We start from the raw sequence: 14,575 nt of genomic DNA on the forward strand, positions 1-14,575 counted from the left end.
CACAAAAGGAAAAGGAAGAGGTTCCGAGTGCAAGTTCACGGTACAGACCGGCCACTGTTCCAGCAGGTTTCCCGTGTCGGGCAGGGGACAAGGGAAAGCAGCAGGGCACCACGTGGCAGCCTCGTTTTCAGGATTTCCCAGTGAGGATGTCCTGCACACACTGTCTCCGACACAGAAGCTACAGCTGCACCTACACTCGCTTCACGGGCGTCTCCCGGGCTCAAGAGACATGGCACCTCTGTCCACACCTTGTCAGCACCTTGCCTGGAGCACAACTAGGCAAGTACGTACGCGCTGAGCCTGGTCCAAGGGCTTTGGTCTTCCTCTGAAGACAGCCCCCAGCAGTGCTGCTGCCTCAGTGGGGGAGGAGCGTCACCCCGAGCACCTCTCTCGGCGCTGCCAACGCGCCTCAGCTGTGCCTGCTTCCAGCCGCTCCTGCTGCGGTGAAGGGTCTCACCACCCGCCCACCCAGCTGCTCCAGCCAGGGAACTGAGCACCAGCCACGATTCTTCTTCCCTTCCTGCCTCCACATCCGGTAGATTCTCCCTTGTAAGCCCTGCTAGCTGAAATTTTCTCTAAATCCTGCCATCTTTCACCTGAAATCCTGCAACGAACATTCTGGAGGTCCCCCCGTCCGCGACAGTGCGGGCCCATGTCAGTCCATGCCGGTGGCGTCCCGTCCATGCCAGCCCACCCCCCACAATGCAGGTGATAGCCTTCTCCATGACGCAATTGTGATTGTGTATCTTTTATGCTTAAAACCCCACAATATCACCCCCGTTAGGACGGCTACTGTGAAATAACATGTTGTCAAGGGTGTGCGCTGCTGGCGGGAACAGAATAGCACAGCAGTTGAGGGAAGAGTTTGGCGTTTCCTCAAAACGCTAAGAACAGAATTATCATTGGATCTGGCAACTCCGCTTCTGGGAATGTGCCCCAGAGAATGAGAAGCAGGAATTCAAACAGGTGTATGCACACCCAAACCCACAGCAGCATTATTTGCAGGAGAAAACAGGTGGAATTAGCCCAGGTGTCCATCACCAGATGTGTGTCCTCACCACCAGACGCGTGGGCACACACGTGTGCACGTCTGACACACGCTCCAACCCAGAGGAGCCCTGAAAACACCACAAGGAGTGAATCGGTCACAGAAGGACAAACATTGTGCGATCCGCATACGAGGTGCCGAGAGCTGTCCGCGCCAAGGACGGGCAACGGGACGGTGGGAGCCGGGGAGCGACCAGGGGGAGACAGTGCTCCGTGGGCACGGAGTTTCAGTTTGGGAAGGTGCTGAATGTTCTGGAGGCGGATGGTGGTGGTGATTTCACAGCAGCATGGATGTAACTTGCTGCCACTGAACAGTGCCCATTAAAGTGGCCACAGTGGCCAATTGGACAGTGGGTATATTTTTCTGCAATAAAAGATGTACGCACGCACAAAAATCCAAGACACCCACCCCCAGGCTCAGGACAAGGTCCAGAGATCGCCCTCCTGTGCTCTACAGGGCCCCTGGGGTCAGGGTCGGGCCCCTCCCCTCTCGCCCCACGCTCCGTCCTCCTGGCTCCAGGCACATTGCTTGTGGCAGCGGCAGGGCTCCTAGCTTTGGGCAAGTCGCGGACAAACTGTGTCCGTGTTTGCACGCCATCCGCGCCTCACAATATCGCAGCTGCCAGTGTGTCCCTGCTTTCCTTTCCCTTCCCACCACCTATGGCTCTGTGAGGCAAAACCATCTCCCCTTATTTAGAATGACATCTTCTATGCCTGGCACATGGGAGTACCCAGTAAAAACTGATAATATAAATTAGCAAGTGTACAAAACAAGGCAGGAGCTTCAGCACCACACATCTTACAGTAAAGTGTGTCCCAGACACAACTGGAAACAGAACCCCTCCTTCGCAGGCATCCTTGAAAGAATCTATGTCGGTGATAAGTAGTGGATCAAAAGGGTCAAGTTCTTGAGAAAAAAATTCTAAACATGAAAAATTTCCCACATAATAGCCCACACTTCGTTCTGTAACTTTTCTTGATGGACAAATATGGCATTTTTATCTGTGTTTAACGCCATTCTACTTAAAGTTCCATGTACACAGAACCCCCCTCCCTTTAAAAATAGGTTTTTGAGAAATGCTGAGTCCTGACAACGTTGTGCACCTTCCATATTACAAGATTGGTTCCCTGCCCGTAGCTTTAATATTTTGTGAAGTTTTTTAAAGGAGGGGTCAGCTTCAAATGTAGAACTGTTTCCCCTTACACCCTGCAACCACATAACTGCTGGTTCTAAAGCATCAATATCAACGACCATATAACTTCAAAGTCACCTACTTACATCGATTAACTCAAAGTGGAAAGCTGGTCACACAACACGATGCTGGCAGGACGTGTCTGGGAAATGGCTTCCAAGAGCCACCCCCCCCCCCCCCCCCCCCCGNGTCTGTAAGCCCCTCACCCGGGATGTGGACAGTGTGTATAGAAACTGCAGGAACACGAGCAATGTTCCCCAGGCCGAGCCCTGTGGCCTCTCCCCATCTCTCTCTCCCCTTTTTAAAACACTGAAACCAGGTAACGTCAACAGGAACCAGAACCCGATAAAGGTGAAAAGTATTTATTACTTGATCCCCATTGGGATCTGACTCTCATTTTTACTTAGGTATAATTGACAAATAGCAATATATTAGTTTCGGGGCACAACCTAATTTGATATTTGTATACATTGTGAAATTAGCACCCCCCAAAAACCTAGTTATCATCTGTCACCACATACAGTCACAGAAAGTTTTCCTTGCCATGAGAATTTTTAAGCTCTACTCTATTAGCAACTTTCAAATATACGATACACGGGCACCTGGCTGGCTCAGTCGGGGGAGCGTGTGACTCTTGATCTTGAGGGTTTTGAGTATGAGCCCCACATTGGGGGTAGAGATTACTTAAAAATAAAATCTTTCAAAAAACACAAAAATTGGGGCGCCTGGGTGGCTCAGTGAGTTAAGCATCCGGCTTCGGCTCAGGTCATGATCTCACAGTTCATGGGTTCGAGCCCCGCATCGGGCTCCGTGCTGACAGCTCAGAGCCTGGAGCCTGCTTCTAATTCTGTGTCTCCCTCTCTCTCTCTGACCCTCCCCTGTGCTCACACTATCTGTCTGTCTCTCCCTCAGAAATAAATAAAACATTAAAAAATTTTAAAAAACCACAAAAATCAAGTATATAATACAGTGTTATCAGCCATAGTCATCATGCCGTATATTAGACCCCCAGGACTTATGACTGGAAGTCTGTACTGACTCTTTAAGTAAAAGTGCATTTGTCACACGTGGACAGTGGATAGCGGTCAGCAACAGAAAAGGAAACCAAGGCACTTAGCACTTTGGTGGGTCTCAGGAACACTACACTGAGCTGAAACTGCCCGATGTGAAACCCTTGCAGGATTCCAATCCCACGAGCCTCTGAGCAGGCAAAACCAACATGTGGTCTCAACACAGAGCAGGAGCTGACGGCAGCAGGAGAGGCCTTTCCCAGTTGCCCCAGAAAGGAACGTGCCTCGTGGGCCAAGACGCAGACCACGCAGGGTCGGTGCTGGCCAGCCTGCGTGCCAGGCCGCTGCACCTCCGACAGCTGAACTGGACACGCAGCGGGAAAGGAGAGCGCGCTCCTGCTCCTGCAGCCCTGCTCGCCTGCAAATGGGAGGGGGTGCCTGGTCACTGCGAGGGCGTAGTGTTTCATCAGACCCGCTGACGTCGCCACCCGCGATGCCCGAGGTCAGGAACCACGTGCCAGGAACGGTGGGAGCCGGCGAGGACCCAGACGGCTGCGGCTTTTCAGTCTGCCAGACCCCAAAATGGTTCCCGCCGCCAGTGTCCAAGGCTCTGTGCTGCACACCTTGGGTTCCACGCACTTGGGAGGTCTGACCCCACATGCCGCAGGAAGCCGGTGGTTTCCTGCTCCTTTGTCATAAAGGCTGGTCACTATCAAGACTCGTGTGTGGGCAGTCACATCTCAAATGTGTCCCCCACAAGGTAGCAGAAATGGTGAACGGTACAAGCTTGACTGACCTCTGGAAGCCAAGGCCACGGGGGCCATGGAACGGCCTCACCAGCAGGGAGGGAGGAAGGGTCTGGGTGGGACTGGGCAGACGGAATCAGGAGCTTATCTCAGCTCTGACAGTTGGTCCCCTCCTCTGACAGTTTCCCCTTGAGTGCAGAGCCGGACACTCACCTGGCGCTGACTGTGCACTGCGGCGCGGGCTGGTGCGGGAGGCGGCCGGGCCACGGGCGGTGTGGGCAGAAGCAGGCCGGGGGCTGCAGGCAGCAGGCGGGTGGGTAGGCGGGCGCGCGGTGTGGACAGAGGGGTGCCGGGAAGTCGGAGCATGGCCGCGGGCAGCAGGGGGCCGGGCCAGGGTCAGGCTGGGGCTCCGGGGGACAGGGTGGGCACACGGGGCAGCGGCACATGGCGGGGACTCGCTGCGGGCTGTCGGTGGCCAGAAGGGATGACTTCACTGCACCGTTCACCCGAGGGCATCCGTTTACGCTCACTTTTGTTCCGGGTGCTTCTGCGGGGGACAGCTGGCAGGCAGCGAGGTCCCCGTTGCAGGTCGTGAGGGCGCCAGGGCCGCCACTGCTCAGAACCACAAAGTCGCAGTTCCCGCTGCTCACGGCCATGCTCCAGTTTCTCAGCCCTACAAGAGAAAGGACAGAAAACCATCCAGTGACGGGAGGGCAGACAGGCAGTCAGGGCGGGAAGCTGTCTATGGGGAGGAGACAGTGGGGGTAACACACAGCACCATCTGCACGGGGACCGGGATGCTCCGTGTGTCTGGAGAGCCCATCCCGACTGCACCTCCCACCTCTGCTTTCAGACCCACTGCTCCTCCAGTCCTGCCCCGTCCCAGGCCTGTCCCCGTCCCCATCCTGTCCCTGTTCAGTCCTCTTCCCCATCCCAGTCCTGTGCCAGTCCCATCCCTGTCCCTGTCCCCATCCGTCCCCATCTCAGTCCTGTCCCTACCCCCGTCCCATCGCTGTCCAGTTCTCATCTCCATCCCATCCTCATCCCCATCCCTGTCCCCAACCCAGTCTTATCCCCATCCTCTCCCAGTACTGTCCCCATCCCGTCCCTGTCCCCACGGGAAGTACAGGGGAGCAGTCAGAACGGTATAGGAGGGAAGAGAGGAGCACCCACATGGCCCCTGAACCCTCCCCCAGGCATGGGTGTGATGCCGCAGGCGTTATGGACAAACCAAAGCGCCATTGGTGGGGCAGTAAGCTGTGCAGGTTAAAATAATTTGAATAATCCTAAGAACACTGTATGCCAGGGTGGCTCAGCTGGTTAAGCTTTTGGCTCAAGTCATGATCTGATGGTCTCACCCCGAGGCCACCTCAGGGAGGGTCTGTCACCTCAGTTTCCTTTTGCTGAAGAATGTATCCCCGTTTGCTATAACAACAACAAAAAAGCTGATGCAAATATTCCAGGAACAGTAAGACATACATCAGAGGATGTTGAAGGGGCGCTGGACTGTTATCAAAGCCAACTGAAACCTTAGATGCTTGTCTGTCTGCCGGAGCGCATGGAGGCCTGGCTGTGTGAGATCCATGCTCCCGGAACCAGACATTCCTGGGACAAACACTCCACATGCAGTCACGGCTCCTCACCCTCCACCCGGGACCCTCCCTGCTCTGCAGGACTGGGCACAGCTGCCCCCACTGCTGGAGACCCAACAACTCCCTCCTCCCCAACAAGGGAATCCAAGGGGACAAGTTCTTTGGTTTTTTTGGTTTGTTTTCACCATCAGGTTCGTTACTATCCTCAGAGAGTCTATTTGTCCATCAATCCTACGGATGCTAGTCACAGCCAACTATCTAACAACAACCTGAATCCTCAAGGCTTAACAAGAAACTGGGCTTCAGACAGAATGTCATGGCCTGTGACAGCCCTCCCCTTGCCCTGACGTCCCTGCAGACCCTCGGATTCCACCTGTTTCCCTGTCTTGTAACTGGATGCTTCTCCTGAGAAAGAGCTTTGTAACAAGAATCACAACGATCATTTTCTCTTATTTTTGCTGCAAATGCATCATCTGCTACTTACATAAGAGCTAAATAGATTTCTGTAGGGCAGCCAGGGGCCTAATCATCCCTTAGAACATCTCCACTCCGCCCCCACTTTTGTAAAATGCAGTCCAAACACCAAATAACTGACTTACAAATTTTTGGAATGTAACCTGGTCCTTAACCTGAAGACTTCTTTTTAAAAAAATTTTTTTAATGTTTGTTTATTTTTGAGAGAGAGGGAGACAGAGCATGAGCAGAGGAGGGGCAGAGAGGGGAAACAGAAACCAAAGCAGGCTCCAGGCTCTGAGCTGTCAGCACAGAGCCCAATGTGGGGCTTGAACCCACAAATCGTGAGATCATGACCTAAGCTGAAATCGGACACTCAACAGAGTGAGCTCCCCAGGCATCCCTGAAGGCTTCTTCTGATGAAGTAAGAACCAGTGGAAAGTAAAGAATAATTTGAACTCTGACTGGCTTGTATTTGAAGGAGTCATATGAGCATTCTATGCTTCAGTCTCTTTAATCATAAAATAGGAACAATCAAATTGACTTTATAAATAAGTTGTGAATTTTAAGTAAAAAATAATTAAAAGCAAAAACAGAAAAGAAATTATTCTTTTTTTTTTTAAATATTTTTTTATTTATTTCTAGGAGAGAGAGAGAGAGAGAGACAGCATGAGCAGGGGAGGGTCAGAGAGAGAGGGAGACACAGACTCTGAAATAGGCTGCAGGCTCTGAGCTGGGAGTCAGCACAGAGCCCGACGCGGGGCTCGAACCCACGAACCGCGAGATCATGACCTAAGCGAAAGGTGGACGCTTAACCGACTAAGCCACCCAGGCGTCCCAGAAAAGAAATTATTCTAAGAAATGTCCATGAACGAAGTTTGGTAGATGCATTTGTATAGGAATTCAGGTGGTCAGGAAGACAGCAAAGTTTCAATCTGAAGTCAAAGACGAACCCGATGTCTATACAGGGAAAGATCTTTCTTTAAAACTGAGACAGATGAGAAAAAAACTTGGTCTGAGCCGAAGACAGAGGTGACAGGAAAGATGATGGGACAGAAGAGCCAACACAGTAAGATGACACTATGGTGACAAGTGTAATGCCACGAGATCACAAAAGCGGTAGTAACAGTAATTCCGGTGAAGTTTAAAGCCAGTGTTGGGTCAAACACAGTGAACGCCTGTGAACAATGACTCTGTAGTCATCGTCCACTTTCCCGGGGTTGCAAATGGAGGCAGCCAAGAGGAAACTTGAGGGACCGGCTTGGGGTGTGNGTTTTAGTGTATCTTCCTGTATTTCATGAATAGAATATGCCTGTATCGATACAGTCAAAGCCACCAGTCCCACAGCCCTCAATTCACCTTTTCTACGAGCATCTTTATGTCTTCGTGCATCGGCAGTTTGGGGGTGATACGGTGTTTGATCAAGGACTATCTTCTGATTACTTTTTAAATTTTAATTTCTCTTTTCTTTGAGCCTCAGTTCTTCACATGTATTAATCAGGATAGTAACCAAGGTCCATCTCCTAGGACCACAATGAGCATATGAAAATGTTTTGAAAATAATTAAGTGGTTAGAAGAGGTAGGACAAGTCCAAGTTCATCTTATGGGGCCAGCATTATCCCAACAGTAAAACCAGACAAGGGCACTGCAAGGAAAGAGAATTACAGACCAACATCCCAGACGAACATGGACACAAAAATCTTCAATAAGATATTAATAAACTGAATTCAACAACACACTAAAAGATCATACATCATGATCCAGTGGGATTTATTTCAGGGATACAAGGGTGGTCCAACACTCACAAGCCAGACAACATGACCCACCACCATCCAGGCAAAGGGTAAGAACCATACAGTCATCTCAGCAGATGTAGGAAAGGGTTTTGACAAAATCCAACATCCATTTGGACAAAAACTCTCAAGAAAGTGGGTATAAAGGGAACACATCTCAACATAATACAAGGCATATATGACAGACGCACAGCTAACATCACACTCCATGGTGAAAGGCTGAAAGCTTTTCCTTCACCAGGTACAAAAAAAGGAAGTCTAGTCTCATCCCTTCTATCTAACACAGTCTTGGAAGTCCTGGCCACAGCAATTAGGCAAAGAAAAGGAAAGAAAGGCATCCAAATCAGAAGTTAACTGTCACTACTTATAGATTACATGATATATACAGAAAACTGAAAGATTTCACCAAAAAAAGTTACAATAAATGAATTAGGTAAAGTTGCAGGACATAAAATCAATATACAAAACCATAAAGGGCTGGGTATTTATAATGGAAAAATTATCATAACAGCTTGAGTATTAAGAATATAAAAAGATATGGGGCGCCTGGGTGGCTCAGTCGGTTAAGCGTCCGACTTTCGCTTAGGTCATGATCTCGCGGTTCGTGGGTTCGAGCCCCGCGTCGGGTTCTGTGCTGACTGCCAGCTCAGAGCCTGGAGCCTGTTTCAGAGTCTGTGACTCCCTCTCTCTCTGACCCTCCCCTGCTCACGCTGTCTCTCTCTCTCTCTCCTAGAAATAATAAATAAAACATTAAAAAAAAAAAGAATATAAAAAGATAAGGAATAATGCTTCCTGGCTTTAAAGCCAAATTACGCTTTAAAACGGCAGCTGAAGACATCTGTAGCTTAGAAGAAAAAGTGTGAGTGGATCTAAGTTTGAAACCTGACTCTACTAGTTTCTACCTTTGAGAAACTGGGTCAGATTGTTTACACTCTTACAGTCCCTAAGCCTTGGTTCTTCTTAGAGTTAAACTTGAAATGCAAATTAGCACACCCATCTAAGAGAGCAATGTGCTGCTACTAATGAGAATTTTAAACCCTCATCCTTTGACCCACAATAGTACTAGGATCAAGTATATTTTTTGGATATACTTGAACAATGTGTAAAGACAGATGTACAGATAAGGTCGTTACAGACTGCAGCACTGTCTCTATCAGTGAAAACTGGAAATAATCTAAAATATCATCAGTAACAGACTCAAATTCTGTCATTATCTGTACCTTGGGCATTCTGCACAATAAAACTTTTTTTATAGTTTGTTTATTTTTGAGACAGAGAGAGACAGAGCATGAGCAAGGGAGAGGAAGAGAGAGAGGGAGACACAGAATCTGAAGCAGGCTCCAGGCTCTGAGCTGTCAGCACAGAGCCCAATGTGGGGCTCGAACCCACAAACTGCGAGATCATGACCTGAGCCGAAGCCGGACGCTCAACTGACTGAGTCACCCAGATACCCCCATTCTGCACAATAAAAAACGAATGAGTTAGATCAGGCTATACTGTGGAAAGAAATCCAAAGTACATCTTTATGTGTACGTAAAAGCTACCCACAGAACAGCCTTTATGGTATGAATCTATCAATTTCATTAAAAAAGAGGAGAGATACACATGTGGTTAGGATACACAGATAGTTTCTAGAAGGACATAAGAAAATGCTCAACCCTGTTTCCTGCTGAAGAGCTGGACTGGGAATTTTGGAAGGTGGAGAAGACTTCACATTTCACTTTCTGTACAACAGACAACTTTTATGATAAGTGTGTCTTCTTTATAGTGGTAAAACACTAATAAAACAACACATAAAGTTTCTAGAACCCTCACTAATAATGAATAAAAGGTAGTTATGATTAAAATGTAAAAATGGAAACAAAGTTATTTTACCTTAAAAGATAACTAAACATCTATTCACTGGATGCATTTTATCTATTTTATCTTATTATATTTTTTATTTAGAGAGAGATGGTGCACACGAGCAGGGAAGGGGCAGAGGGAAAAGAGAGAGACTCTCAACCAGGCTCATGCTCGCACAGAGTCCAACACGGGGCTCAATGCAGGGCTTGATCCCAGAACCCTGAGATCTTGACCCGAGCTGAAACCAAGAGTCGGACGCTCAATTGACCAAGCCGCCCAGGCTCCTCCATTCACTGGATGCATTTTAAATTGTTTACCTTCTGCACTCTTACAATAACACCCTACACGATATACTGAATAACTGGATAAAGCAAGAAATGAAAACGCAAGAAATGAAAACGAAGCTAAGGAGTAAATACAGACAGATGAGTACAAAGTATTCAGGAAAAGGTTTCAATGTATCTTATCTCATCACCTCTGCCAGGTTTCTGGAAACGTACATTTACTTGTCCAGCCAAAGCCATCTATGAAGGGAGAGTCCCGGCCCCACCGGCCGCAGGCAGACACTACAGACCCTTCAGTCGTGTTTCCACGCAGAGAAGAGTTGTAGGAGTTCATGTGATTACAGGGATCACACAGTTACCCCCTTCATCTGGTCTGGGACTCAGAACACTTGCACCTTTAGAGTAACATGATACACAATCACATGACATATATCACTAAGAGAACTAAATATGACATATGCTATTACATATTTTTATAATAGATATAAATGACCGTATTAAAAGACAGAACAGGATCTCATTGGATATACTACTGTATGATCGGTTGTGCAAATATATTCAGTAGCACAGTCATAAAGGATGCAATCAAGCTATGAGGTGACAACCGGAGCACAAACACATGTCAAGAGCTGCTGTGAAAACTGGTGGCAGCTGCTGGCACCTGGAAGTTAGCACCGCTTGCAGGGTCCAAAAGCTGCCAGTCAGAATCTAACTGTAACGCTGGACAGCCCGCACGCACCTGCTCCAATCACCACAGCGACCATGTGGCACAGCCATCACCACGGCCACCAGGCGGAGCGAGTGCGGCTTTTCCCCAAACTTTCACACACACGATCCCATTTGACCTGATGCCCACAATGGCATGGCAGGCGTCACCCTTCTATTTTGCTACAGAGAAAGCTGGATGCACACAGANGGTAGCCTGATGACACTCTGCAAGCTCATACAATGTGTTCTAGGCATCAGATTCTGAGGAGCAAATGTCCCAGTGGGTGGCGAGACGGGAGCGTGGGCGCAATCCCGTGCTGTCCGTGGTCACCTATTTTAGAAGAGTAATGCTCCCCATGGCACTTTCACTAAATAAAACACAAAACTCTAACCGAGGGCTTCTCACACAGAAGGATCACTTGGGAATATTGCTAAATTGCGGATCCTGATAGCGTCCATCTGGAGTGAGGCCACAGCTCTCAACACGTGCCCACACGGCTGGTCCCTGGGAGATGCCATATGTAGCAAAACCAGGTGCAGAGGCTACCAGAGATCTAGGCCTCAGTTATGGCAAAATATGCACAATTAAAGCAGCATGGAGCAAACAAGTGGGTAAATGATGACAGACAGAGAAATCAAGGCTGCTGTTCTGACTAGGGCAGAGAAAAGTAACACATTTTAACAGTAGGCGTTCTAGTTGGTAACTAAGTATGGCTTGTTTCATAACCCATAAACTGTTACGTGCACAGAAACAACCAATCAGATTTTAATTGTTCTCGTGTAACTCATAAATATGGATTAAATTCCTGTGCCCAGTTAAATGGGTGAAACGAGCTTTTTCTCTCAAATGGTACCAGATTTAGAAGATGGGCAGATAAAGACACCAGGGGCCCCTTTTCCCACCAGGTCTAAAGGCATCCGGTCTGGGGAATACTTGTATCCATTATTTACCAAATTTGTTGAAACGTGAAATGGTTCCTCTAACATTGCTTGATGCTTCTCCCAAATAATGGCCTCATTTCTGATCACTGGCAGCAAGCCGACCTATTAATATCAGAGCTGTGGCCAGAGGATAAGTAGCTTCTCCAGGCGCTAACAAGGAATGCTGCTGCAGAGTTTGTCTGCAGCAGGGCTGTGGAAGGGCACCGGCCAGGTTTGCTCTCCAGGGATATTTTTCCCCTCTAAAGGGCTATTAAAACTATTTTTTGTCATCTCACTATGTCAAGCAGTTTCCTCCCAATATCTCTGTGTAGATATTACAGAGAAAACTGAGGGTCAAAGTACTGAAATATTAACTCATCTAAATCACAGGACTGGGACTCAGCCTCAGACCAGTCTGCCTCTGAAAAGTGAGGCTCTCAGCTATGCCAACATGCCTCCAGGGCAGCACAAGTTCTAGAAGCTTTTACAGGACCGCCAGAGGCTACTGATACACAATTCCGTATGAAGGTCTGCATGAAAACTAGCCTCTGAATTCAGTGTTTCCCAAGATAGTTTCGGAAGGTACAATTCAGCATCCAAGAGCACCAGAGGCCTATTTCAGGGAGTTCAGAAGTGCCTTCCACTCATGTGTCACGTGATGCAAACATGAAAAGCAAGCCAGGGAGCGGATCCCTGTGGACATGTAGTGTTTGGACGATTTCAAAACATAACCGTGACCTGACAGCAAAATCTGTATCTTTAGTCAAAGAACCAGTTTTAAGGAATTGAAAAGATGGATCTTATGTAAGGAAATATGATCTTCTCTCCTTCTGAGACAAATTGAATTGTCTTATTTTTGTTTGAGTTCATGAATTTTCTACCAATAAACTCTTTCAATAAGAATGCTTAGCAGTATCTGCACTTAATTTTTTTAATGTTTTTTTATTTATTTCTGAGAGAGAGACAGCATGAGGAGGGGAGGGTCAGAGAGAGAGGGAGACAGAATCTGAAGCAGGCTCCAGGCTCTGAGCTGTCTGCACAGAGCCCAATGCGGGGCCTGACCCCACGAACCGTGAGATCAAGACCTGAGCGGAAGTCAGACGCTTAACCGACTGAGCCACCCAGGAGCCCTGCACTTAATCACCTATGGGAATTTTGCACGTTACAAAGAATTCTACAAAAATAAGGTAGCATTGCTATTGTTCTCTTGCTCATCACCTCCCAGAGAAACAGTGGCAAACACCCAAGCACCTGTCCACAGAGACTGTGCTCCAAAGTGCCCGGGGGGCACCGGTGTGCTCTCCCCACACCTTGAAGAAGCTCAGTGACTGAGTCCTGGCAAATCTGAGTCTCAGGTCACTATTCTTTTACAGTGAAGAGTGCAACTCTTGGTCTATTAAATCTATATTACCAAGCAGGTGGTTGTGACTTACGTTAACAAACACCACCTTTGAAAATGAAATCTTGTTTATATAACCTACCCACACTCTACACTGATAGACTGTACATCCATAAACTGTAAATGTTGTTTTGGTTTTACAAAAGCAGTTCATGGTATTTACAAATAGCTTAATGATATGGGGGGGAAATCAGCCTCATAATTTTCCCTCCCAGATTTACAACAAGGATCTATACAAATTAAGGAACTCAGGAAGATCTTACGGTGTGAGGGCAAATCTGAAAGCCCTGAATGCAGAAAGCAGTCCTATTGCCAGATGGGGGGGCTGGCTGTCAAAGCACAAGCGGGCAAGTGACAGTGCTTTCCAATCTCATTGTTCTCCTTTGTTCTATGTCCCCTGTGCCTTTGACAACAGGCCTACCTGGGAGGAGAAATGTAAAATGAAGCTTATCTTCTACAGTCTGGGATAAATGAGAGCCAAGAACACCTTATTACCATAAACACTTACGTTCCTAAATCTGTATCTCAAGAACACTATTGCTGTGCTGAGGTTATTAGGACACTTTCCAGACATGTGTTTTCTGAGTTCATCCACAAAAATTTTCAGCCCGCACCATAACCGCCACGTCTCCTGACCCTCACCACACACACCCATCCATGGCCCGAAGAAACAGAGACTGCTTGTACCTTTGAGCTTCAAAGTCAGATGAACTCACTGGTGTAACTAAGAATATGCAAAATAAACCCAGAGAGGTTTTCTATATATTAGCATCAACCAATTGTCTTTCAAAAAATTTCTGGAAAGCCCTCCAGTAAGTGGTCACCGTAACCTAGGAGCCAAGCCAAGATGTTCAGTTCCCCCAGGCCGTGCTGCAAGTGGTGCAGGGAATGTAAGAAATACATGTGTTCAGGGGCACCTGGGTGGCTCAGTCGGTTAAGCGTTTGACTTTGGTTCAGGTCATGAGCTCATGGTTCGTGAGTTCAAGCCCCACGTCAGGCTCTGTGCTGACAGCTCAGAGCCTGGAGCCTGCTTCAGATTCTGTGTCTCCCTCTCTCTCTGACCCTCCCCTGCTCACTCTGTCTCTCTCTCAGAAATAAATCAAAAACATTAAAAAAAATAGAAATACAAGTGTTCACAAAGTTACGGGTCTATTCCAGTGTCTCCACCTCTTCTGCACATTAAACCACTTGAGTAATACAAACGCCTACAGACCCAGGGCCATGGCCCCAAGCGGTTCTGATTTAATTCATGTTGTAATTGACTGTGGGTCATCAGCATTTTTTAAAAGCTCCTCAGATGATCCCAACATGTGGCTAGGACTGAGACTTTCAGATTCAGACTTTGTATAATTAATGCCGATCAAGTTATAACAGCAAGCAAAAAAAGTATTCAACTTTCGGAAAATACTGCTTAACATGCAAAATGGTGCTGCGTCCTCAACAGCATCTGGAACTGGTCCCTCATGTCAAACAAGCTTCAGAGTGTTTCAATGGTCTTTACTTCCCTTAGTAACAACGAAAGGAGTTATTTTTGAAGTTATAAGCGTGGGGGCGACGGTGCAGTAGGGAGAGAGCCTCAGTGA

General features: G+C 47.8%; 1 protein-coding gene across 5 annotated transcripts in view; it reads right to left on the reverse strand.

Moving 5' to 3' along the window:
- Nucleotides 1–14,575, reverse strand: part of DISP1 (dispatched RND transporter family member 1) — a 134,817-nt gene that overhangs the window by 45,156 nt on the left and 75,086 nt on the right. For all 5 annotated transcript variants that reach the window (XM_077779873.1, XM_077779875.1, XM_077779872.1 and 2 more), the window contains exon 2: nucleotides 4,210–4,669. In XM_077779873.1, coding sequence (XP_077635999.1) covers nucleotides 4,210–4,652 — 443 coding nt within the window. In that variant the 5' untranslated portion in view covers nucleotides 4,653–4,669. The remainder of the gene's footprint in view (nucleotides 1–4,209; nucleotides 4,670–14,575) is intronic.

This window comes from Crocuta crocuta, unplaced genomic scaffold (assembly GCF_008692635.1).
Source record: "Crocuta crocuta isolate KB4526 unplaced genomic scaffold, BGI_CrCroc_1.0 scaffold322, whole genome shotgun sequence".
NCBI classification, from domain to species: domain Eukaryota; kingdom Metazoa; phylum Chordata; class Mammalia; order Carnivora; family Hyaenidae; genus Crocuta; species Crocuta crocuta.